Here is a 25,937-nt window from a genome sequence, read left to right as displayed (position 1 = left end):
TCTCGAGGGAAGGTTAACAAACTTAAAGATCGATCGAAGACGGGTTAACTGGGCCCTCGTAGAAAAACCTGTCGAGGAAGCCATCGCGAAACAGCTGACTCGCTGCAAAACGACCGGGCAGACAGACAGAACGAAGAACACCATCCCCTTTAGAAGGGCTCCAGACAGACGAACCCTCCAGGCAACAGCTCTCTACCTCCTCCCCGTCGCCGGCGACCGTCCCATCGCCATAGCAACCCCTTGGATTCAGCAGCCATCCTAACCAACCGATTTGCCCAACCCCACGGTCCCGCTCGTTGTTCGAACATTTACATCAAACACGGCTTTCCCTTTTTTCCATTCCTTTCTTTCCTTTTCTCTTCATTTTTACGCGCTCGAAATCGAACAACCCTTTGTTTGCCCGCAGCCTGTACACCTGTGTGCACACGCGGAGCGCCTCGCCTATTTCAATTTGCCTTTCATCTCTGCGATTGGATAAATGTTACGGATGCTTGTGTACCTCGTCGCTCGTCATGCGGAAGCTTCTATTTCGAGAGAATTGATGGATTAATTGCGAGAGTGGTTAGGTTAGATTTTGTAGCTTTGGATGAATCTTTAGAGTACAACGGGTGATAGGAATCGTTGTCATCGGTAGTAGGGGTGCAGTGGTTTCGCGCACAGTTGCTTTTTCTCGCTTGAAAACGGAAGAGAAGAGTTGTTAGCGAGCGTCGCTTATATGGGACTCGATTTTTGCTGGCAATCTTGTTGTTTGATTGAAATGGTAAACGCAACGTGTCGCATTATACCATACCACTTGCTTCTGCGAGATTATTACTTGGCGATTTGTTAGGGCTGCCGTGTGTAAGCGGTGTCCTGAACAGGCTTCGCCATAATAGTGATTCACCGCAAGACACACACCGTTACCACTCTGTCATACGATCCCCAATAACGACGAGACATTAGTTACAATTCTTTCAAAAGCACACTGCTCACGATTAACAAATTATTATTGCTCCTCGTCTTCAAGTTCGAGAAGGGAAAGTCACCTTAAAAATGACCGCTTAGTGGTTAGAATTTTTTCGAGCATAAAATGACATCGCGAGATGCGAGGATGGAAAAAGGATTCTCCCGATTCCGTGACCATTACCGAAAGCACCGATTCGAGGATAAAGCACGACTTCCATCGCGAAGTCGTGCGATAGTCCAGCGAGCCGAATGATCGCGGTAATTTTCGAAATTGCCACCACTTTTTTTCGCCTGCTTCTCCGTTCGAATTGGCTACGTCACGAAGCTGTCCTTACGTCCTTAAGATCGCCGTATGCCTCCGTTCGACCGTCAGTCGCGTATCATAATTCATCCCCTTCTCGTCGAAACGCGATCGCGAGGGACAACGTATCGTAAAAGCATCGGTGGCAACCTGACATTTGCCGCTCACACAGTACCTTGATTTCAGTGAAAAGGACGATGTTCTCGCGTTTAACGATCGTAGTTCTTCCATCGCTGAGCGCGTTCGCAGTTTTAATCGCCGGGCAGGACGCAAAAACTACGGTCTTTCCGTTCCCCGGAAATGGTTCCGTTGCTGAATCACTGCACGGAGTGGAATCTGCGCCTCGACCGGATATGACTCGCCCTTCAGCGCCCCTCGCGCTACCCCCAACGATACCTGCCAATCATTTTCACCCTGGTAACGTTACGCGTGTTCCTTTAGCCGATTAAGCGCGTCAAGGCTGTAGGATACAGAAATGGGAGGAGATGGTTAACGGTGTGACGCGTTTCAGCGCCGCAGAGGATGTTCATCCATCATAGAAGCGACGTAGTGCCGTCTTACGTTTACGATCATCCGCATTTCGGCTACCCGGTCGCGCACTCGATCGACTATCCAGTCGGGTCGTCCTCGAAGCAGCTGGTGCTCGTCAGTTTTATCGGGCTGCTGTTACTGTTCGCCGTTATTCAGAATACCATCGCGACAGTGAAGCGAAGAGAGATGCTGACGGATGTTCTCTCGGCTAGGAAGAAGAGGGAGCTGTACGCTGTGCACAGTTTCGATTCCGCGGTAAGGGTTTAATCTTTTTGGCGATGGACTGGATTTAAAGGGTCTGGCATATGGAATGAGTTTGAACTTATTGACGATTTCTTGTAGTTTCTTGGCGAGCAATTGATAACGGTATTTGTTCCTAACATTTTCAAATAAATTTTTTATAATTACTCCAAGTTCATCTCTTAACATAATTACTGCGAAAGTATCCGTAAAGCGGAAAGTTCCTCCGACCGATAAAGAGAAGAAGGCAGTCGAAAGTTGGAAGGGTAATTAGAGTTCTGTTTCCTGTTTTCCCCGGTGGCCGCAGACACCGGAACAGGAAGACATTCTCGAGGAAGACGCCAGGATACGGTGCATACAGAGGACCGTGTGCCTGGAGAATCGACGGCTCTTGAAGGTGCTCGGAGCCACGGGGAAGATACTGGCCAAGTACTTAACGTGAGTCCCACCCACGGCGTTATTGCCTCCCGACGTGCCGGGCCATAGAAATTTAATATTCCGAGTGTCGTCGCGCGGCAGACGTGGAATCCGGATCGCGCGGACTCGGGACGTGCACTCCTTTTACTTATCGAAATGCCATTCGCGCGCCGCGCGAATATTAAAGGCTCCTTCTCTCACCTTGGCGTCACGATCGTGGAACGGTAGCGCTCACCGAATGTGTCTCGGGGGAGAATAAGGGATTCGGTTGAGCTCGTTTGCGTGCTTTCAGACGAGGCGTGGAGAAATCTCTGAGGTCGTCTCCTGGCTGGGATCGTCTGGTGAGGGACGCGGGTGACGCTGGGATTCGTGGCGAAGACTGCGAAGTGCTTTACAGGGACTGCGACGAGCGAGTCCCTTCGCAGGCTCGTCGTGCATCGGGGACGTCGCAAGACTCGTGATTCGTTAAAATCGACTGAAAACATATATTAAAAGTAGTAATAAAACATTTCAGCGAACGAACAGGAGGGACTTTTTCCTTTTTTTTTTAGTCAGAGTGCTCACGTATCTCAAGTCTATTTACGTAAATTAGACTGTAACCCTTGGGTTATATTCTTAAGCCTCAATAATTTTATTTAGAGACACCGAGACAGGATTGCGCCTCTTTAACACGAACATCAGCAGATTTAAAAAAAACGTATCGATTACTCATGGTTAGTGTCAACGCGAACGTTAACGTTTTATTAAGGTTTTCTTGAGATATTTTTAAAGCGCCCCGCGTAGAGTCGGACAGAGAACGTTGTAATAAATTTGCATGCAAGGTAAGGAGGAAAGACCGAGCGTCAAACGAATAAGAAAGCGAGCGGTATTAATGACTTTTAATTTTAATTACAATATGCTGTGTTGTGTTTTTTTTTTTTTTTGTTCTTTACCTGCTACAAACATCGACATCTAGCCTGAACTATTTTAGATAGCAGTCCGCTCTCTATACACGCTCCATTTATACTCACTCCCTCTCTCCAATCTCCGTTCTCTCTCGTCGTCGGAATTATAAAAAAATATCAAATCACGAACAGAATGGAGACAAACGGCCGCACGTACTGCACTCCCATTTTTGTTTCTTACATCGTCCGTTACGCGTATCCCTCCTCTTCCTCTCCAATGTTTGCCCGTCCGTTCGTTATTTTTTTTTCACTTTCTCCACCGCTTCACCACCTCCCTTCGCGAGCTATGTAACCCTCTCGATGGAAACGATCCTCGTTTTCACACCCCCGTTTCCCGAAAACCCCCCCCAACCCCAACCCCACCCCCCCTCCCGCCCACACGTCACAACTAATTATACAGTAACGCTATTTCCATTATTATCGTTATATAACATTAAGGCATTACATATTTATAAATTCTTCGTGTTCACTCGCCACTATACAGCAATACCACGCTAAACTCGTAAACTTATGCTTAAATAGACGTGAGATCGCTCGTTGCAATAGTCCAGGCTTAAAGAAAGGAAAAAAAAACAACACAAGAGAAAAAGAACATCGTGTGAAGAACACACGCTCGCAAGCCGGACCGGAAGTGGTCTCGATGCACGCCGTTCTCCCGCCTATTTCTTTGTTCCTCCGCGATGGAAGATTCGCTCTCCTTTCAAAATCGGGCACCGTTGTCGTTTCTTTGCTCGTTTCGTTTAAATATCACGGGTGCAGGCGGTTAAATTTTCACCGCGAAAGGACACGCTCCTTTTCACCACCTGTTCGTCGGGTACGAACGAGAAGAACGGATGTTCCATCGAAGACCACCCGGTGCCAGACGCGCTAGCATTCTTTGTTCCGGCTCTCCCTCCTCTCTATACTACCATTCGCGCTCCAATCTTTTGTTTGCTCGCCTCTTTCACACTCGCCCTTCGCTGAATGCACACGCACGCACTCGTACACACGCACACGGCATCGTTTTCATTTTTTTTTCTTTTGTTTCTTTTTCGGCTATCACTTGCACGCAGCTTAAAGGTCCTGCTAATTAACGCGTCGTCAATAAATTAGACATATCTCGTCGAGGCAACGTAGTAGTTTGCACAGGCAGGCGGCGGACAGTTTCACGAAAGATATTCCGAAACACTCGCGGCATCCCTTTTCATTCCCATCGCCTAGTTTCTTTTCCTCGGGCTAATTCTTAGTTTTTTCGCTCGAACGTTCTCCGACGACGGCGACGAGAGGGTCGATCGCCGCCGTCGCGTTCACTTCCGGTGATTCTGAGATGACAAGAATTTCCTTGCAACATTCCTCTCGGTCCCACGATCGATCGATCGATCGAGTTATCGGCTATTTACGCGTAAAATAATATCTTTGCATGTTCTCCCGTTAGAATCGGTAAAAAGTATTTGCGGTTGAACGAGCAAAATTTAAAAGGCGTCTAAAAAAATATTCAATCAATTGATCGAGTCGATTCGATCGCGTCGTTCTTGTCGAATTCGCGTGTAAAACAGTATCGAGGTTCGCGGTGTAAAATAGGGGGAAACGAAAGAGTTCCCGGTATAAAAAGAAATGGTTCGACCCGCGAGGGTGTCGTTCGATCGGCACAAACGGAAAATTGTAAAAACGATCGTGCAGATTTAAAAAAAAAAAATCTTTCTTCGCACATAAAAAAAAAATTGAATGTAAAACGAAAAGGGTACAGAAACAAAAAAATAAAATGTTTGAAAAGTGAAGAGAAGCATAAAAAGAACCCTTAAAAAGAACAATATTAAAGAAAAAAAGAACATGGAAAGAACGCATTGGAACGGAACACGTGCACGCGCCAGTATAAAAACACATCTCTTTCCTTCTTACTTGATTTATTTACTGTAATTTATTATGCTCTAAATTCAATCGTCGATGCGATTTAAATAATAGAATGTTTCCATGGCGCGTGTTCCGGAAGCGTCGTCGCTCGGACGGTAGGAAAGACGAAAAAAAAAGAAAAATGGGAAAGAAATAAGATCCGAGCGACGAGACGAAACCAACCATGTTTCGATCCAACACTGTATCGACCGATTGATCGATCGCGATTAATTAAATCGTTCTTCCTATTGTACAAGAAAAAAAAAAGACAGAATCCACGATTATGCCGACTAACACGATGTGATTGATTAATCAATTAAACTATCGAGCCGATACAATAATAATAATATTAATATTAATCATTAATTAATAATATATACAACATTTCTAAACGCTATATATCGTTTTTTGTCCTGTCTCATGCTCGGAACGCGACACGCGCATGAAGAGAAATAAGAAGGAAATAGAAAGATGAAATCGTCCGGTGTTCATCGAAAACGGATAGAACGCGACGGTGGAGCAGATCGTAGCGGTGCGTTCGCTCGCGATAAAAAAAAAGGAAATGTCGCTTCTCTGCGCGTGCGAATCTCACTTTCTTCCGCTTTACTCACCCTCCCTCGTTCTACGTCCTCGATACTTATATATGTATATATATATAATTCTTTTTCGCTCTATCTTTCCCTTAACGTTCGAGTGTTTCGAAAACGCGCGTCCAAACGTGTGTGTACCTCTCGCATTAATCTTCTTTATATGTGTTTTTTTACCTTATATACGACTTCTTCTTACTCTTACTATTTACGTGCTCTGTTTACTTCCATTCGTGGGGACATTTGTATACACGCTCGCACAGAGACCGTTTCCCTATTTCGTTAATTAAAATTTCATTTTCTTACAAACGAGGCAGAGGTGCCGCGGACTAAACGGCCGTGGCACTTCCATCCTCGACGAAAGACGCCGACGATCGGTGGTGATTGCGTCCGCTACTACCCGTGGCGGTGATCGACGCATACATGCGCACATGGTGTACCAGGATCTCGTCCAGGATAGAATAATTTCAAGTAATGTCTTATTGTCGAGCGTAGACGCGCAGAGAGTGCGCGTTGCGGCTCGATCGTCGCACCGCTGTCGCAGGACTTTGATCCTCGCGGCGCTCGATCGTTCGCGTCTCCTCTCTCTCTCTCTCTCGCTCCTTTTTCCTTTTCTTTCGTCCATCTCGTTCCTTCATTCCGTCGTCACCAATTTTCGGTTCGTTCATTCCTTCGTTCTCTCGCTCTCTTTTACTGTGTGGCTCGAGCGTTCGCCTCGATCGCGCGGAGAATCGAGCAAAGGTAACGAAGCCGAAAACATTGCTCTAACAGACACAGCGATTTGGGTGTGCGTATTGAGGACCGCAAGATCATGACGCAGTGGCTACCGATTTTTGCTGGATCGTGCGTGTCTCTGAGAACGGCTTCTTCACTCCGGTGAATCAAGAAAACTCTCTCCGCCGATTGATCGAAAACGTGGCCGTGTTTAAATGAATAGTGGTTGTCTTTTTCGTTTTTGCGTGAAAAATAAAGGGAAATGTGCTCGGCCAGACAAACTGGAAGACGCGTTCTTGTAACGCCGAGTTCTGCGACGAGGAACTCGTTTTCGAGGGGAATGAACAACAATGCGTGGTATCAACGATAAGCCTCCTTTCGTCTCTGAGAAGTGAGAACGGGAAAACAGTAGTCATCGTGATCGAACGGAAAAGAAAAAAAGAGTAGAGCGCTGTTTTCATCGACAATTTTGCCTCTGCGTTTTTTGTATGCGATAGAAGCGTCTGGTTTAGTGATTTTTACTTTCTCCCATCTCGCATTCGGTTCGTCCTTACGGTCTTGGATACAATCACTACCCACAATACATTCATTGTATTCGTACCGATAGATATTATTATTATTATTATTATTATTATTATTATCATTATTATAATTATACCCTATGTACAAATCGACATCGCCGGTGAAACGGCACATTATCATTAAACTTAAGCGAGAAAACGTAAGATTAAAGAGTTACTAGGGACCAGTCATAATTTGTCATGCTAATAGTATAGGTAGCAACACGCCCGGTATAATCGTTTTACTATCATCGAGTATCCATTTATCACCACCATCATTATCATTATCATCATCATCATCATTATCATCATCATTATCATCGTGATTGTATATATATATATATATACATATATATACGTCGCCGTGTTTTGCAATTCGTCTCAACACACATAAACACAATCGATACTGGTGGTCGCAACGCAGCCATTTCTCCCTTCGTCCCTCCACCAGACAGTTTTAATTCGTGTTTGGAATCTAGTCAGCCGTAGTTATGCCCGTGTTCGTTCGCTCGCCTTAAATCTTTGACTACGTACACTCTAAATCTCCGTTCTTCTTTTTTTTTTTTCTTTGCCCCCTCTTTTTCCTTATTATTACTTCAATTACAATCGATATATCGCGTAACATCGATGAATTTTGCTTCGACCACTCTCGTATCCGTTGCGTCTCCTCGCATAGACTGCTTAGAATTAGTTTCTAGCTGAGACACGCGCGATTCAGAAGGCATTCTTCTAACTAAACAAAAAACAAAATAAAAACAAAGAACACGGAAAAATTGAAGGCGTGTTACTTATATATATATATATATAATAAATCTTGAAGTTCTCATTCGTTCCTTTCGTGTCCATCCACGATTCACGCGCACCACTATGCTTCATTTATGTAGACCTAGCATGCTTAGAAAATATTTGAAAAACGAGTCTATTGGAAGGTGGCTGTTCGATCGGCTGGTTTTTGTCACTATACACACATTTCTATACCGACGGGTTCGCGTGAACGATCGATCCGCGTAACGCGCGGCTCGATTCTTCCAGTCGAAGTTTTCGTCGATTTCCTCTTCGTTCGAATGACGTGAAACACGTGCTCTCTTCCCACCTAATTTTCTCTCCCTCTCTCACTCTCTATCCTCTGTACGCGCAGTGTGGCCGGACTAGAGCGAGCCCGCTACCCATTGTTAACTAATAATCGAAACGTTATCCGTGTATCAGCCTTCAGACTTGACTAAGTCTAACGTTTATACTGGCCAACTGTGTGTGAAGCGCTGCTGTTTTTCTTCTCGCGATCATTTTTTCACATCCAATTATTCCCTTCTCTCTCTCTCTCTCTCCCTCTCTCTCATCCCTGTACCACACGTGGGTGCGTGTTCTCGCCCGCGTTCAATTCTTGCCTCCTCTTCGTCACACGCACAAAATATTTTAACAACGCGACAACTTAAAAGATTAAAAAAAAAAAAATACAAAAGAAAAGAAAAAAAAGGAAAAAGTATCAAAGAGACAACAGCGCCGAGCGACAAGTGCGCGAAACTGAATCCAACTAAAGAGCACCCGGCGTCGTGCGTAATTTCCTTTTCGTTTTCTCTCTTCTTTTATTATCATTAACAATTAATAAAGACTCCGTCACGATTTTGATCGTGTAGACGTTAACACAAGACAACAATATCATCTAAATAATTCGCTAGTCCCGGATTTACGGCTCGCGTGCGTGCGACACCGTCCGCGTCCGTTCTCTCTCTTCTTCGCAGCGTCGTCTTCGACCACATTTTGGAAACGATCGGGACGATCACGGCTCCGGTTGACGGCGACGATACGAGAAAACGGCGACGATGAACAGATGGCGACGATACGACAACGATGATCATGCCAACGACGATGACGAGGATGACGAAGAGGACGAGGACGAGGACGACGAGGATGACGACGACGACGACGACGACGACGACGAAGTCGAAGAAGACGATGATGACGTCGACGATGACGACGACAACGTACGCGACCACGACAATCGTGCTCGTCTCGACTTATCCTGACACGGATAGAAACACCATGGATCGTAGAAGCGGCTTATGGGCTGGTGTGCTCGGTGGCATGCGACGGGGTAGCGGGCGTTCCCCTGTGCGTCGTGGTGGCAACGATTTAATAACGCAGTGGTGTACACAATCGTAATCGTGGTTATGGTTACGGGGCTGACACTCGGTAGTTACCTCCTGTCACGGTACAGGAGATAAGTCTTCACGGCTAACGGCAGGCTCAGCGCGTTCACTTTCTCTTCTATCTTGTCTTTGCCGATTCGTTTCCGGATCACTCTTCGACAGAGGTCCATCAGTGGCAGAGGTTCGGCTGGAACGATCACGACACACGTACAATTAGTCTTTCTACTTCTACATCAAATCTACGTTACTTGGTTAGTCTTTCTATTTCTACTTCATGTACGTCTATGAGTTTACTTACGATCAAGTCCACCGATGTATTTCATCGTGATCTCGCAGTGTCCCCATACCGCGGACACGATAGGGTGCAGTTTCTTGCCCTTGAGGCCTTTGAACGCGACTCCGAGGTACTGGCCGTCTACGACGAACGCTAGCGTACCTTCGTCCATATCCAGGACCACTGCGGAACGAGGGAACGTTTGCAAATTTAAAAAAAAAACGAAGGCAATCTTTGAAATTGCCACAGATGAAAAGAGAAAAATCGTCGAGAGAAATCGGTATATGATCGTTTACCGAGGAATTTGTCAGGAACGATGAACGTTTCGTCGGGCTTCAGGAGAGCCGGGTACGTGATGTCGCGATTGTTCTTCGAGTCGTGGAGGAGCTTGTTCCTACCGAGGTCCCAACCCCAGCTTTGTTCGTTGTTGCCTACCAGACTCTGGTATCCGACGCTGTGAAGGGGTGCCTCCGCCGTCGCGACGCCCACCACGGCGTGCGTGCCTCTTTGCCTCGTGCTCCAGAACAGCTCCCAGACGTGCATACCTTTCGTATAGCCTACCCTCCCCCTTATGCAATCCGTACTCTGGGCCACTGGGTGTCGGTGAAACGTTAACTTGTCGTCGTCCTGGAACAATCGAATCCCCTTGTGAATAACATTTAACGAACGTTTCGAGCGTTCGCGGATAATTGTAACAAAAGTTCTGCGAAACTTCTCGAGTACAATACAGAAGGAGGATAACGAAGAATATTCCAAGAAGTAACGAACAGACCAATTCCAAGTCCTTCTTAACTAGGATGAAAACGGTTCGTTAAGGAATCTGAGAGGCACGCTCGAGAATTGAAACGAGAAACTGAACAGCGAGGGTTAATTTTAAACTACGGGGATGTCGCGGGTACGTACCTTGACGAATATATTGAGGCTACGGTCGTTGGCGTTCCAGCTATGATGAATCTGCGTCTCCCGCGAGGCGGGTGGCATGTCGAGCAGAACATCGAGCCGCGGCGGCCTCGCGAAGTGTTGCGCCAGCTCTCTTGGTACCACTGGTTTGTATGCTACGACGCCGCCACTGCCGACGCCGACTCCACCGACAGCACCAGCTGCAGCCTCGCGTGTCACGCTTTTGACGCCGCCTATGCCTAAAAACCCATCACCGTTAATAAACTCCTCGTATGGGTGGATTCCTTCTTACAGCGTTAAACGTTCTCGAAAATCTCTGAAAGAATGTTACGTTCATCTCCGCGTTTGAACCCTTCACCGATTCCATCGATCGATCGCCGCGAGATTCTTAAAAAGAGCCACAACCACTCTCTCTCCGTCTCAACTCTCGCTGAGAATATCTCCAGCAAATCGTTACGGAGCGGACCAGGCCCGTTCCGCTAGGCTCGACTCGTTCGCGCGTAAAGAAGAGCGTCGAGGAGAGGATTTCCACGGGATCGTTAACAATTCAGGATGCGTCCGTGGGATTCTCGTGGCGCGGTGTCTCGAAGATACCTGGGCCCGCGACGGGTAGCACCCGGGTAGATTTGCCGTGGAACCGGGGGGGAAAAAAAGAGTGGAAGAAAAATAATGAAGGGTCCCGCCCGTCGGCGCAGCAGGCCTCGTTCAAGGTTTTCGAAAGTTCGCCCTCTCTTTTCACCGTTCGCCCGAGCCGCGAGAGGAACGATATCCTTGGATGCTGGTTTATTTGCCCTGGCAGCTGTTCCCTAGCTGGCGCGCGTTAGAGGGTTCTGAAACGAGGGTTCTGGAAAGGACCGCGAGGATTTCAAAGAGCCTCTCACTCTCTCTCTCGCTCTATTGCATGGCCGAAAAGCCGAGGGGCATTAATAGAAAGGCCCTTTCACGGGCCTGAGTGTATCCGGTCCGAGTCGACCTTTCGCGTCTCTCTCCGTCCCTCTTCTCGGAGGTTCGACACGTTCGTAGCTTTTTTTCGTGACGCCGTTGTCCGAGACACCCTGGACCAGGTCGTGCTGGTGCGTATTTCTCTGCCCCTTCTCTTTTTCCTCGTCTCCCCGTTTCGTCCCCACGATGTACGCCACCACCTAGCCTCCGTGTCACGGAGGCCTGTGTAGTCGTCGCGCGTCGTAAATTTCACGGGTGCAGCTGAGCTGCGAATTGGCTGCGGTCGAGGGCGACAAATTTCCCGAAAAGACAAGCGGCCAGGCCCGAACGGACGCGGAGAGTGTCGGGAGAGAGGGTCGTTGCACGAACCCGCGCCACCGAGACGCGGAATGAATCTCCGGAAGCGGGCGAATGGCCAGCGTAAATCATGACGGAGGTACGACTCGCGATGGGAATCTACGATCGATGGATCTGATTAATAGCGACGCCCCAGCGATTCTGGAAGGAGCTTGTCCCTAACGGATAAGCGGCACCGACAGAAATCGCCCGTGCAAATTGGTTAATCCGACGGTGGTGTTCGCAAACATCCAGTTGATTAGCGTGTTAGTATCGACTTCGAGTCTTTACCATCGTCGGATAGTAAACGCTGGTCGAGCAGAGTTTCATTACGCACGCTTCTTAATCTAAAAACGTATCATCGAAATATTTGCAGGGGAGAGAGATTAATCGATTAATAAAGCAGTTAGTATTGGTAATCGGTCAGTGCGATTAGTAATCGGGGGAGAGTAAAAGGGAGGACAGAGGTTCGAATAAATTTTCAACGAGATAAGTTCCGTCGCGTCCAAGTAGCGCTTTCAAACTTGTCCGCGGTATTAAAAATTGTTGAACCAACAACCCGTTGCTGTCGGACGGAACTCTCGTCCCAACTTGTTATTTTATACAGTCTGCGCGCTGCCAGAGGATAGAGTGTCGGTCTGAAGGACCTGTTCAAGCTTCTACCTGAGCAGGTAGGTATAATCGAGAGCGGTCAGAGGCCTTGACCCTGGACGAAGCCCGACGAGGTGAATCAACCTCCGAGAGTCGGTCTCGAGACTGCTGCATCATGTAACGCCGTTGCGCTATCTGCTTAGAAACTTGCTACAATCTCCTGTACATGTTTTTTTCTTACGATAAAGTTACTGCTACTCCTCTAAGTGATTAAAAAACAGTTTCGATGATAATATGCTGCTTCGTTACGTCGATTAAAATCTTTGATCGGTTAGACGCGCGTTCACGGTAGAAAAATAGTTTTAATTTCGCACGTTCATGCCAAGTCGACGAGTTATGTTCCTTGTTCTACGCGTATAAATATGCATGGGGAACGTCGGAATATTTTACGATACAGTAATTAAAATCTAATCTATACATGAACGAAAAGTAAAAATATGGTACACGTCGAAATTTTTTAGCGACTACGTGTAAGTAGTAGCTGTCCTGTCGTAGCAGTAGCAGCGTAATAGTACTGCCTACTTAAGGACAAAAATTTACGAGCTGTTCGCTGCTCGAACGGCTAGCAAAGCGAATTCCAACCGCGTCCTACGGCACGTCGAATCCACCTACAACCTTCTTACAAAGAAATGACCTAATCCTAATCTCGATGCATCATCGATACACGCACCCACTCGAAATTACCCCTGACGCGTGAACCGGTCCGCGGCACCCATCTTGGTCCCACGAATCGGCCACCCAACACGCACGCGACGAACCCAGCGTTCCTTAACCGAAACGCACGATCCAACCGGACGTATCTTTCGTTTTTCCCTTAAATTTCACTCTCCTACCGACAGATACGAGACAGCTGTTTTCAAGTAACGCGGTACGATAGCTGAAAATCCAATTACAAAGTTTTATACCGGATCGCGGGTATAACTTTGGATCTCTGCGCAGAGCCATTCTAGAAGTTGGGTAAAATTTTACGCGCGCAGCAAGACGAAATGCAATGTGCGTGTATCGTAAAAGTAAATTGTAGATACAGCTTGGCAAGATACGCGCGCGACACTATCGGAACGAATTTATTACTACACCGAGAGATAAACACGTAGCGCGCCGCTAAAGAGTAACAAAACCGCGATCGAACTTCCTTTATATGCAAATTACCAGCAGATAAACCACCTGCGGGGTAATAACGCTCTCGACTGGGTACGGGACTCTTATCCCTTCGACGATAGTCACAAGTACGCGGTAATACTCCTTGCGTTCGTCCAGCCGGATCGAACGAGCGCGCGCGAGCCTCGGATCGCTCGGCTGAAAGGGTGCAGCGCGTAAAAGGGGGTGAGGGGTCGAAGAAAGGTTGCGGGTCCTAACCTGAAATCTTTTGGCCCATGTTTAAGGCCCGATAAGGGGACCGATGATGCCGGTGCAGATGATGGTGTTCGGGGCACTGCTTGCCAAGCGTGCCTGGCTTGTGCCTTAGGTGCCCTCTGATGCCAGCGATGGTGGTTGTGTTCGTCGTGGTGGTCGTGGTGTGGTCGAAGTGATGATAATGGTGATGGTGATGGTGGTGGTGGTGGTAATGGCTGATGGTCGGTGGCGTAGCAGGCACAGCGCCACCGTCTATTCCTCCTCCGCCGCCGCGACCTCCGCCTCCTCCGCCGCCGCCGCCCCTACCGGGGCTGCCGCCCCCGCCGCCCCCGCGGCCGCTGCCTCCGTTACCTAGACCGCCTCCGGTACCGCCAGTCGCGCTGTTTCCGCGGCCACCGCCCCCGCTCACGCAACGATTCGCTTTGTACCTGCAACGCGAACACAAGTGGAAAAACCTGGTTAGTTCAGACCCAGCTAAATGCTCGGCCCTGAGTCATCGAACCTCGAATACGCAGAGTCGAGCAGTTTTTTAATTAGAGGCTAGACAGACGCGTCCCTCTGTTGCGTGGAGAAAATAAAGGGGGTGAGAATTAATGGGGACACGGATGAACGCGCGTTGCGACTCGCGCGTACGACGAATCCTTGGGTACCCAGGCTTAAGGGTTGTTCTTACGCGCTGGTAAAGAGGAAACGCGTTAGTGACCTCGAATTACTTCTCGATTCGTGGGCCATTTTTAATATCCAAGTGTAACCATTATGGAGAATTGGGATTGGGGCACGTTGGAGCTCTCGCTGTTTAATTTCGTGCGGTGAGCCGGCGATGATATACACTTCCGCGCGATCCCTCTCTCTCTCCCTGGTCGAGAAATATGTTTTAATTTTCGGTAACCAGGTCAATGAAGGGCTTCGTGAAATATCGCTCCGCATAACTCTAGGATACTCCACCCACCTTTTACTTAAAATATCCCATCCACCATTTTCTCATTTTTCACGGAATCTTGAAATACCTTCGGCGTCTCTCTCACCTTTTAAGCAAAATTACGGTGCCCTATTTTTTTTTATTGCCACTCATAAAACCGTTGTACGAGGAGCGCAACGGCGGGGAAGAGCAAAGTATTTTCGTTCTGTGAAGCGCATTTTCGAAACTATGGAAAATCAAGATCGCATCCCTGGTGGCAGGTGTCCTCTGCGCGCAGCGCGATTCAAGTTCGCTACTCGTATCGCGATATTTATTGCTACGTTGACCGCGTCGAATAATATCGCGATAAATTCGCGGCGTATCGTGTTCGCGGTCGTTCGGCCCTATAGATCGTCGCAGGGTTCGATGTCGCGTATAAATCGCGCCGCGGAAACGAGACATCGTTCCGAGGAGGGCGCAGAAAACGTCCCCCCGTCCGGGTTTGTACAGCTTGTACCTTGTCCCGCGCGTTTTCAACGTTCGACGTGGACAATATCGCGACGTAACACCCAGCGTCGGGCAATCGATTACGGCAGCTTCCAGCCTGCGGATTTTCGTGTCACCGCAGACCACCGGGTTTTACGGCTCACCCGAGGGAGTGGGGAATTTTAAGCCCGCTGATCCGTTGGCCGCATGAAAAAACGTCACGTTCGACCGGACGTTGATTTTTCAAATTTCTCCTCTGGGGGGGGGACAATTTTGCCGCCCCAGCTACGCGGCTGCTTCTCGCCAACGCGAGCTTCCGGGTGGTTTTCAGGAATTCGAGTACGCGAGAATAATTGTTTGACGCGCCAAGTGCAAAGCTCGTCACTGCAATCGCGTTTGCGTTCAATGACAAATAACAAGAAACTGTTTGCGTATTCCACCGCTTTATCGTACCTTTTTTTCGTCTATTCTAGTTTTCAAACGATTACCACGGATGCAAACGGCACGTATACACGTACGAGAAAAAGTGAAAGATCATTCAGCACGGCGCATGCCTCGCCGTAATGAGTAAGCGAAATATAATGAACGCCATTCGGTTGCGTATTAGCGTTGAAAAGAATAATTAAATGGCGTGGTTTACGCGATACGAAACAGTTCCCTTTCGATAACTCGATTCTGTCGAGTCAATCGTAGACCGCGATTATTCCCGCTTACCGAGTAACAACGATAACGAGAATTCCCGGCGAATTCTATCGCCGTCAATTTCGAGATCTGCGGAAGACCTTGGTCGGTCGATAGCGTCGAAGAATTACGCTTTATCGTGGCCCGGCCGGAAACGCGGCGATTTCGAGAAATCACCGCGTGAAATCAAAAAGTCACGGCTGACACGATTCGCGGAAACTTTCATTAATCCCGTTCACTCGTACATCAGCGTTCGTTTCGATTAAAGGTCAAAGCATTGGCCAAACTGTGTCGCAATGGATACCGGATCAACGCTTTAAGTTAGAGATACACCAACTCGCTTCGATTCTGCCTCGAATTTTTGAGTACCGTGTATTTGCCACTTCGAATCTGACGGAAACGTCGATGCGCGTATCGCGACGAGAAAGCAGGGTGGCGTTTCCTCGCAGCTTTTCACCAGTTGCATGCTCGAAGCGGCAGAAATTGGAGAACGAGCCACGACCAGATGTCAGAGGTACCATTCGGAAATGAAGGGGATGACAAAATACGATTTTTCCACCCCTGCTCTTCGCACACGTCGGTACCAGAGCAGCAGCGAGGTGACACGTGACTCGGCAGTATCCACGAGCCAGGGCTCGTTTCCGGCCGCGGACACCGGACACTGATATTCTGGATCCGGCTGATTCGGTTCTGCCCGAGATTATTATTGCCGGTGACAAATTCTAGCTGGAAAATCCGCTTGAGAATTTTGAGGGAATCTAATCTCGAGATACGATTTAAACGGAGTGGTAAATGCAAATGGAATTATTCCACTGCGCAAGTGAAAAGCTTCAGATTCGAGAAATCGCATTCGGTTCAGATTTTCGCCGAGTAGCAAGAACTCCTGTTTCCACCTCGTTCTCGGAATCAAAACGCAGAGACGTAGAACGCGACGATTCTCGGACCGCGATATTAATTCGCGTGTTGCATTTCTGCAGGCCGCGAAAGTAAAATCAGCGCGCGACGGGAGCCGAAAAGAAACGTAGCACGCGCGCGTATCGCCGACGGGGCGCGAGATTACGAAACACGGGCAATTAATCATCGGCGAGTCGAAGGAACGAGTCGTTAGGATGCCGCGGGGAACAGGAGACGCGGTCGAGAGGGCTCGAATTTAATTTGCTCCGCGCCGGAGGAGCCGTGAAACCAGCGAGACGCCCTCCGTTCACCAACGCTGTGGCGAACGCGCGTCGTCACGGCCGTTGCTGGCGAACGGTTCGAGCCTCCGTTAAACGCATCGAGCGCCACGTCACTCGTTTCCGCGGGTGGCTCAACTTTTTCCTCCCTCCTGTCAAAACGATTTCGTTACGTATTTACAAGTACAATGCACCGAGCGAAGACAATGAAATTTTATTTTTACACACCGCCGCATAAAGAACGCGTACGCAGTCAAATCGTTACGAAACGTGAAACAGAATATCCCCCGCGTACTCTCCGTCGCACGTGCGCGAACGATACCCGGGGAAATAACGTATTTCCAGCAACAAAAAAATCAATAATGAATCGGTATTTGCGTTTCCCCGGTGACTTGCAAATTACAGTGTTCAAGATACATTCATCAAAAGTGACATTTAATATGTAACGCGATTGATCGGACTCTGACGAATTCGACACGAGCGTATCTACTCGTACATTCGAAGAAGAACGTCCGATAAATACCAAGATTACTCGTATCAGATAATGACCGGTCACAAGTGCCGTTCGACTTTTGGACGGTCCGATTGTTGAACGGTAGCTTTCCTCTCCGTCGACCGCCTCTGCGCTTGATCCGAAACAATGTTACGGCTGCTCGGAATGGGAGAAAGTAGCGGAGTAATCGGCCAGCGTGTTCGTTGCGTCACCGTCAGCCATCGGCCGGTTTTAAAGCGCTCGGCTCCGTCACGCTCGCTCGAGCCGGGCTACTTTCGCGGCGCGTGAAAACGCGCCGGAAAACCGGCCAGCAGCCGCTGGCTTATGCGAGCCTGTGTCTCGAGTATGAACGAAACGAAATCGCGATCGCCCCTTTCTCGATCTGATTTTATCCGGGTCGCGCCCGAATTCTTCAGCATCAAGGCTTCATCCGAGTTAAGCTCCCGGCTTATTCGGGGCAAGGAGGATCGCGGAGAGATTTCTTTTCGCCGTTTGGGTTCGCGTACGAAGACTGTAGAAGGTTGCTTTTGGTTCCGCGTTTCAGTTGGATACGAATTCTTTGTTCGTGGAAACGATGGATCTGGTCGAACGTTTAGACCTGGCAGATGCGTGTAACGACCGGTATACACGCGCGATACTACTGGGTTATTCCATAAATAATGCATGCGGCTTTTTACTTTTTAAAAGAACAGGCGGAAAGTGTATTCATTTATGAATTACGCGAATACATTAGCTTCTGTTTCCAGGCCGTTCCCCTTCCGTCTCATCAATATTTCATTCCGTTCGAATCAATTTTCACGTTTCGCCGCCAACGAGACTTCGTTCTTCGATCTTTATGAATTTTCGAAGGACGTACGCGCGGATTCGTAACTACTGCGACGGGAAACAATTAATCAACGTCTAGACATCAGCTCTATCGAAGGCTCTTCGTCATCCACGAGACATCCCCTATATCCATACGTCGCGAGCGAGAACGATTTCTCGCGAAACAGGCTCCATTTTCCGGCGAATTTCGAACGGCAGCGAGACGCGTCCATTTAAGAACGACTTTCTCGGAGCGAGTGCACCGAATGGCATTCGATTTCGAGTGGAAATACTAGAGCATCGCTCGGTTGGAGCACGCTGGAGGCGGCGAACCGGCGGCGGTATTGATCCGCGAGGGGGTCACCTTTGCCCCACCTCGAAACGGGTCCAACCCCCGAATCCACTTCCATGCCCCTCGTGGCTCCCCTAGCCTGCTCGCGACCCCTCTAACATCGACAGCCACCGAGAGAGAGAGGGGTCAGACCATCCCTTGGCTGCAAAATAGACCGACAAAAATGCTACCAGGAAAAATCCAGCCATCGTCGCGCGGCTCCCTTCGTTCCGATGCCTCGCAGCCTGAAATCGGGCGAGTCTCACCTGTTTTCACCGGATTAACAGGTTCTCGGGACCCGGTTTACGCGGACAAGTGGATCTTCGATAAAGCATTCGGACGACCTGTTTCGAAATTTTGCTCAACTTTGAACTACTCGGACGTTCCGAGCGACGATGATCGAAGACGAGAGTTCTGCTCGCGGTGTATACGGTCGATCAAAAGTCGCATCGATAACGGCAACTTTCAATTACCTTCTCCTACGATTGATCAATCAACCGACCGGGCATCGGTCGGTTTCTCTCGAGGTGTGGAAGAACGAAGAGACTTTCTGCATCTCGTCGCATTTCTTAATACCTGTGTCTTTAATCTAACCACTTCTTTTTACTCTGTGGAATCCTGATTATCAGAGCTATGAATAGCCGAGGGAAATATTCAATTACCAGCACGTGCCACGTTTAATTCGACGGATCGAGGCGCTTATTAAATTTTCCTTTTTCCCTTGCGAAAGTTTCCGTCCTTTTCATTATCTCATCCAGATAGCGAAGGAGTCAATTAAACAAGCAAACGAACAAACAAAATTCGAATGCCTTCATCCCGTGATTCCAGTTGATTACACCAAAGACTGGCAGACACGATCAAGGATTCACGAGCCCTCCGGTATCGACGAAACAACGGAGCAGAACCAAACTTCTGGTATCATTAGGGAGCGTCACGCGAGGCGCATAAAGCGTAAATCGAGACTCTTAACGGCATTCGTCTTACGAGGGCGCGAGAGCTTTCCAGCGTGCTCTCCTGCGGAGGATAAAGCGGTTATCGGCGTGGAAACGCACAAGTCGGATCGATCAAACAGGAACGGGGGTGAGAGGCAACGGCAGCCATCGGCTGGCCGGTTGGCAACCGGTACCGAGCGCCAGCCAGATGTCAATTGGGCTCAATAATAATGAAACGACGTCGCATTACGCGTCGTTGTTCTTGGTTAACGCGTCGAGAGGATCGTGAGCTCCACTGACACGTGTACGCTATATATCAGCGTCCGTTTCTTAACTAACACCAGCCGATCATTACTGCCCTTCCTCGTACAGCGCGATTCAAAATTCTCGCGATCCTCGTTTCATTTTCAATTAACGAACTATGAAATTCCACGTGCACTGGCTTCAGCTTCGATCAAATTCTTCCACGACTACTCGTTGGCTAATAACCGCGAGTACTTTTCCGTGGGAAGACGATGAGAATTCATGGAGGAGATCAATCTAGTAATGGACTCCAGGGAAGCCTTTAATCCTCTTAACTGGGCGGTATTTAAAACGAGGCAATTAGGGAATCGAGTTTAAACCGTGTACCACTGGGTCAAAACTCGGACCAACAACCAGGTCCGGCTCTCGACTTTCCATTACGATTACGAAGACACCGCGAGCAAGAGTCGCGCGAATCGAATTCACTTTTCCACCTAGCTTTTACCGTCCACGCCCAGGCGTCACGAATTCCAGCGGAAGAAAGGGTTCGCGCGCGGCAACACGCGCGCGCGCACGCAACAACGCCGGTGTTTCCTGTCGGCGGGGACAGACAGTATTTGCATGCGAAAAGGACGAATCGACACGGCCGGTTCCTCCGCGACGACTGTACGCGCGTTAACTAGCGAGTCGAGGAGTAACGGCCGTTTCGCTCGCGCGTTCCAGCTTTAGCGGTCCGCTTAGAAACGGAACAGCTGACGGCTAGAGGCCGGACAGGACAACACCTGTTCACCAGCTGCACCGACGCTGCCTGGTCAACGTTCCACCAACGCCAACGAGGAGGATCTTTTGTTGGCCTCGCGGATCCGTTCCTTTTTCTACGTTTTCGCGGTTGGTCCGCGACCTTTTAAGGATCTCTGTCCGGGACCACACCCTCTAACCCTGAATGCGTCGAGACAATGGCTCTTCTCTCGATCGCGACTCCTTTCGCATTGCGATTCATACCGGTTATCGGTTTATTTCGATCTGCACCAGTTGTCCGATCGTTGGAAACGAGAACGATGCTAATAGAAGCATCCAGAGACTTAGAAAGAGGCAACAGTCGAAGAATTATTGTTTGTCTTCGTTCGTGGGAGCGTTAGATGCAAATTGAAATGAACTTAGCGTTCGCTGAAGACTTCGCCGCGGTGGAATCAAGTTGGAATAGGGTAGAATTGAACTAACTGCCAGAGTCGCAGAGTTTGCGGTTCTAAAAGGGTAGGGTGAAACTTGGAATACCTTTCAAACACCGAAACTAGACTCGAAGTAGTTCCAGCGGCTTCCAGTCGAACGTACTGTTCGGACTTTATCTTTTTACCGTAAAACAATTAATTTTCTCAAGCTAGTTGGTTAATTCCTCTTGATTGTTATCAAATAGCTGAAGTACCAGCCGTCGCAGGACGAAGGCACGGGCAACCATTTTGGTGATCGTTCGCAACGGTCGCCAGAGCGGCCCCATGGGCCACGCACAGTTCGATTCGGACTCATTGTGAGGGCCACGCCCCGACGGCGAGATCTCAAGACAATGGACCGGTCTTCGCGGGTTGATCGAAGTCAAATATCAGGGCGGCCGTTGGCGGGCCTCAGCTGCTCTCGTGGCCGATTCTTTCAAGCGCTTGGCGGCTCCCAGAGATCGTTCGAGACTCCTCTCGAGTCGCACTCGGGGTCCCCGGGTTCTCGTCGCGCTCCTTTTCTTCTATTTTTTCGGCTCGTTCCAATTATCCCGCCACCTCTTTTGTCTCCGCGCTCGCGAGTGCCACGCACGAGTTCACGCAGCGTCGATCCGTCGTCGAGAAGAGAAGGAGAAACGAACGGCTGCTGGTCCGCCGACAGTCCACCGCTGTCGAAGGTAAACCCAGCGACGGGTGGACCAGCCCCGTTTTTGTTCGCTCGCCTTCCGCGAACCCCGGTAGACCGTTTCTCACGAAGCGGTCGGTGCTCCTCGCTGGGCTGGTTTTTCTGCGGGATTTAGCGAACGAGCGCGGTGGTCGCGGTCGCCTCTTTTTCCTCGACTGAGTCACGCTAGTAGAGTCGGCGCCTCGCCTCGAATCGACGCGACGCGTTCGGGATCTCGAGAATGCGTGAGATCATCGGCGGTCATTGGAAACGCGCGTTTAAAGATGGGTAACACGGGTCAACTTCTCGTTTGCACTCTCGTCGCGGAGAGCGTTGCATCGAGTGCACGTGCGCGCCGATCGGATCGTTCTCGAGATATTTTTAAGCCCTGTCGCGAAGGCGATCTCGCGAAAGGGTTCCCTCTCGCCGCGTGGCTAAATTCGCTGAGATCCTCTCTCCCGTGGAAACCACGAGTATACGATGTGAGTTATCATTGGAACGCGTAGCAGGTTCGCTTATCGTTCCCAAGGATACGAAAGCGAAAAAGGAGCAGCGCGCTCGCGTTTCCATGCGCGGCTGGTAAACTAGTATCTCGTTAGGAGATACAGCGACAGGAAGGAGGTAGGTGCAAGCAGAGTCTCGAGCAGAGTTTATTAATCGGCGGAACGATGGGTGCGCATATCTTCGTACGAAGACGGCGGGAGCAGCCAGTCGCTAGGTTTTTCACCGACCGCTTATTCAATCGCATGCAAATGCGGCGCAATCTCTTTAAAGAATCACCGAGCGAACGAGGCCGCGGTATCTCCGCGCGAATTTCGTAATGAAAGCGAGCCGCGTCTCGCGGAGTGCTTGTCCGGTGCGTGGAAAATCATCTCCAGAGAAAGTCGCTCCGCATCGAGCGCCATTTACGCCAGGATTAGATACGCGTAGGATACATCTGTTACGTTAACGCGTCGTTGAAATCTCGGACGACAATAACGATCGGACGATCGGACGCTCGGACCGCGATCCAAGGACCGTGATCCGCTCGTGGTAGGAAAAACGAAAGGCAGACGGAGAAGCTCGTCTCGTTCTGACGCTCGCGGATTTTCTCGCGTACGCTTTTTCGCCGCGGGACTGGTTCCAGAGGACGGTGTCCTTCGCGGAGCGTACTCGCGGGAAACTTTTCTCGTTCCACATGCCTTTTTCGTCGGCCGACTGGAAATTGAGCATCGAATGCGCGAGCCGTGCGATCGAGGGACGAAGCGTGTACCAATTTCGATCGATGTTGCCTCGATACGGGGACAGTTTTCTTCGAACATTAACGAAAGTAAATTGGAAAATGAATATATACGCGGAATCGTTAAGTGGTGGAAGTCGCAATCTGATACAACACACAAGTTCCTTCTCCGAGGGGATGATTAATTCGATCGAATACAATTTCTTATCTTTACTTACAAAATACCGATCGATCATACGAAAAATTCATACAACCGTAGATAATTTCGCTGGAAACATCGAACAAGCAGAAACGCTATCGGCCTTGTTTAACGCGATCGCCGCGGAATCCGAGCAAGTGAAACCGAGATTCATTCGACGATTCGCTGAAACGGCGGGATCGCGGCCAGCGGAATCAGCGAGGCAAGATTAAATCTCTTTCCGTCACTGTATCAATGACAAATCAGTTTTCCACGTTCGCCTATTAAGACATTCGCCGGGGAACGTGATTCGTTACGTAACGTTCGTGCAGTCGGTAGAGAGGAGCGGTGAGCCAAGTTCAGAGCGAAAGGATCAAAAGTATCTCTCGCAAGAGGGATACGTAGGAGAACGCGAATCACGAGGAAAACCCCCGCCGCCCTGCGTCGTCGCCGTTTTCTTCCTCGACCCGGCTACCAAGAAACGGAATTACCATACCGTCGCCGCTACCAGGAGAACGCGGCTCGAAAACCAGAATCCGCTGGCGAACGTGGCGGCGGACGTTCGTTGGAAACGCGACCGGTTCTCCCGCGCGGACGGAAGGCAAAGTTCACGGCGAGAAACTATCCTTCGCTTAGGTAACGTTCTTTTCGCCGACAACTGTGACGGCCAGACGAGGCTGTAACGAGCCGGTATCACGCGACGCGGGAGCTAATCGTTTTCGAGGCCTGGTCGCGCGCACGGAAGGCTTCCACGACGGATCGAACCGGGGCTACTCGGTTGCGGAAGTAGGAAAAGAAATCGAATAAATTGCTCGCGTTACGTATTCACTGTCCGTAGCTCTATGGAGAATTAATCCTTCGCACGTGCGATACGTTTCGTCAGTAACTGTCGAAGAGTGTAATTGTTCCGAGAAAAGTAGGCGGTTTGGTAATAAAAGTACGAAAACGATACGACTGGAAACATTCTTTCCAAGAATCGTGTCGTACACACGGGGACGTGTTAATTTGTGGTACCAAAGTTCGGTTCGATCGTTCCTCACGGAGAGAAACGTTTCGAGACAGAAATAACGCTTTTATTCGGCGCCCCGTTTTCTTTTCGAGCGCTCGGAGATACGAAGCGAAGAAAGCAACGGAGGAGAAAGGCGCCCTGGTTTCGAAAGTGACGATCGAATCGGCGCGTTATCTCGTCTTATCGAACGACAACCGCGCGAGCGTTTATCACCGGTTGGCGCCTGCTCGATCGCTGAGCAACGAGCATCTCCAGCTTGGTTCAACGACCCGATTTACTGTGATCTTGCGTGGCCTTGGAGGACAGGCCGGATGTTGCGAGACCGCGATGCAGCAGCTGCGGCTGCTCCGGAGAAAGAGAGAAGCCGGTGGAACGAGTCACCTACGAAGCAACCTACGAAAGGTTCGAGGTCGAACATCCCCGGGTCAGGCTCGCCACGACGCGGTTTCGTATTTAGATCAGCAATTTTTGGATCCTCCTCGCTTCCACCGGATTCTGATCGGTGAGTAAGCGGGAAACGTGAGTCAAACCTGGTAGAAATGACTCACGATGCCATCCAACGAAGCGGTGACATTAGCGATTCCCAGATGAATCCGGGATCGATCCGTGGATCCTCGAGGTGTTCTCTACGAGGAGTCGTCCAGGCGGAGTTGCGTTCGAGACGACGACGACGACGACGACGAGAAGGGGCTGAAGGTAGTAGACGATGGCGTAGAGCACGACGACGGGGTTAGCAGGCTGCGCGTGCACACGCGAAGAAAACCGAAGGGGCACGGGCAGACAATGAACAATCGTACATTGTTACGAGTTATAGCATTGTTACTCCACCATGGCCGGGCCCTGTGTTCACATAATTAGGCTGTAAACGTTTCCAGACAATCACCATTGTTTTCTCTCTCTCTCTCTCTCTGTTCGCCCCCTTGGATTAAGGTGCTTCTGCCACCCCCCACCCTGTGGTGGGCACGATAACCGCGCGGAGAGACGCTTCGTTCGAAACGGGGTGATCGTTACGACGAGCGCCCCGGTTCGTTGTTCGCAATTCCAATACGCTTTTCATCGTCGCGTTACGTAAATGCTGTGCGACTCCGATAATCGATTTACGCGGCGTAACGTCCCTGATATTATGCTGAAAAACGGAGGGGAAATGGTAAAGGGGTTCCCCGTTCTTGAATCCAGACGATCGGGTACGACGATACGTCCAAGTAACCTTCCCCCTGCTGACCGTTCCGCGTCTATCGGCAATTTTATCTGTACCCACGGGCGTGTCCCTTTGGAATTTGTTTTCTGACCAGATTATCGCGAGGTATATCGTAACCCCTACATCCCATGGAAGGGATGGAAATAAGGGACAGAAGGTAAACGAAACGGACGGTTAAAGGAATTTCTAGTCGAGCCTCGAAAAAAACCTAGCTCGCTGTGGGTCTTATTGAAACAAGAGATTCGATCGTACCATTCTCGTCTCTAAAATGATTCATCTATGCAGGTAAATGTTAGTTTGCAGATAAGTATTGCTGCTCCGAACGTATATTACCCACAATACGTATTACATGTATATACACGCATTCGCGAGCCAACAGGCGAGTGCGTAAACAGCGAAAGTAATTACAAGTGAAGACATCGCCGAGTATCACCGAATCGCCGACAAACAGAGCTGCGAAAAGAGAGCCGGGCCGCTATCGCGCGAACGCAGGTATCACGAGGAAGAGAGCAGGTACCGGGACGAAACGAAAGGAACAGGGAGCGAGTCGAAGGTGGTGGAAGGTGAGAGGCGACCGAGAAGATAATTTATTGTTATTCTCAGTGCATTCGATGACGCTACACATTCCCCAAGATGGCTGCTCGCCGCGAAGAGGAAAGGGACGCGGACGACGCGAGCAGAGCGACAGAAAAAGAGAGAGAGAGCGAGAG

At 49.5% G+C, this 25,937-nt stretch overlaps 2 protein-coding genes across 3 annotated transcripts in view; one reads left to right on the top strand and one right to left on the bottom strand.

The window, feature by feature from the left end:
* Positions 1 to 1,426: 1,426 nt before the first annotated feature.
* On the top strand, positions 1,427 to 2,902 carry LOC143425964 (uncharacterized). Its single transcript, XM_076899058.1, has 4 exons — positions 1,427 to 1,663; positions 1,758 to 2,032; positions 2,325 to 2,455; positions 2,727 to 2,902. Exons 1-4 carry the CDS (start codon positions 1,444 to 1,446, stop codon positions 2,893 to 2,895), a joined length of 795 nt encoding a protein of 264 aa, XP_076755173.1. The 5' UTR covers positions 1,427 to 1,443; the 3' UTR covers positions 2,896 to 2,902.
* A 3,872-nt stretch (positions 2,903 to 6,774) lies between these two features.
* The window catches only part of LOC143426475 (protein gustavus-like), a 94,282-nt gene continuing 75,119 nt past the window's right edge, over positions 6,775 to 25,937 (bottom strand). For both annotated transcript variants that reach the window (XM_076899961.1, XM_076899962.1), the window contains exons 2-6: positions 13,715 to 14,139; positions 10,433 to 10,668; positions 9,826 to 10,156; positions 9,554 to 9,712; positions 6,775 to 9,442 (exon numbers count right to left, since the gene is read on the bottom strand). In XM_076899961.1, coding sequence (XP_076756076.1) covers positions 9,303 to 9,442; positions 9,554 to 9,712; positions 9,826 to 10,156; positions 10,433 to 10,668; positions 13,715 to 14,139 — 1,291 coding nt within the window. In that variant the 3' untranslated portion in view covers positions 6,775 to 9,302. The remainder of the gene's footprint in view (positions 9,443 to 9,553; positions 9,713 to 9,825; positions 10,157 to 10,432; positions 10,669 to 13,714; positions 14,140 to 25,937) is intronic.

The sequence above is a fragment of the Xylocopa sonorina genome, chromosome 8 (genome assembly GCF_050948175.1).
Source record: "Xylocopa sonorina isolate GNS202 chromosome 8, iyXylSono1_principal, whole genome shotgun sequence".
NCBI classification, from domain to species: Eukaryota; Metazoa; Arthropoda; class Insecta; order Hymenoptera; family Apidae; genus Xylocopa; species Xylocopa sonorina.
The sequence above is the reverse complement of the archived record's forward strand: the minus strand, read 5'-3'. Positions and strand labels throughout refer to the sequence as shown.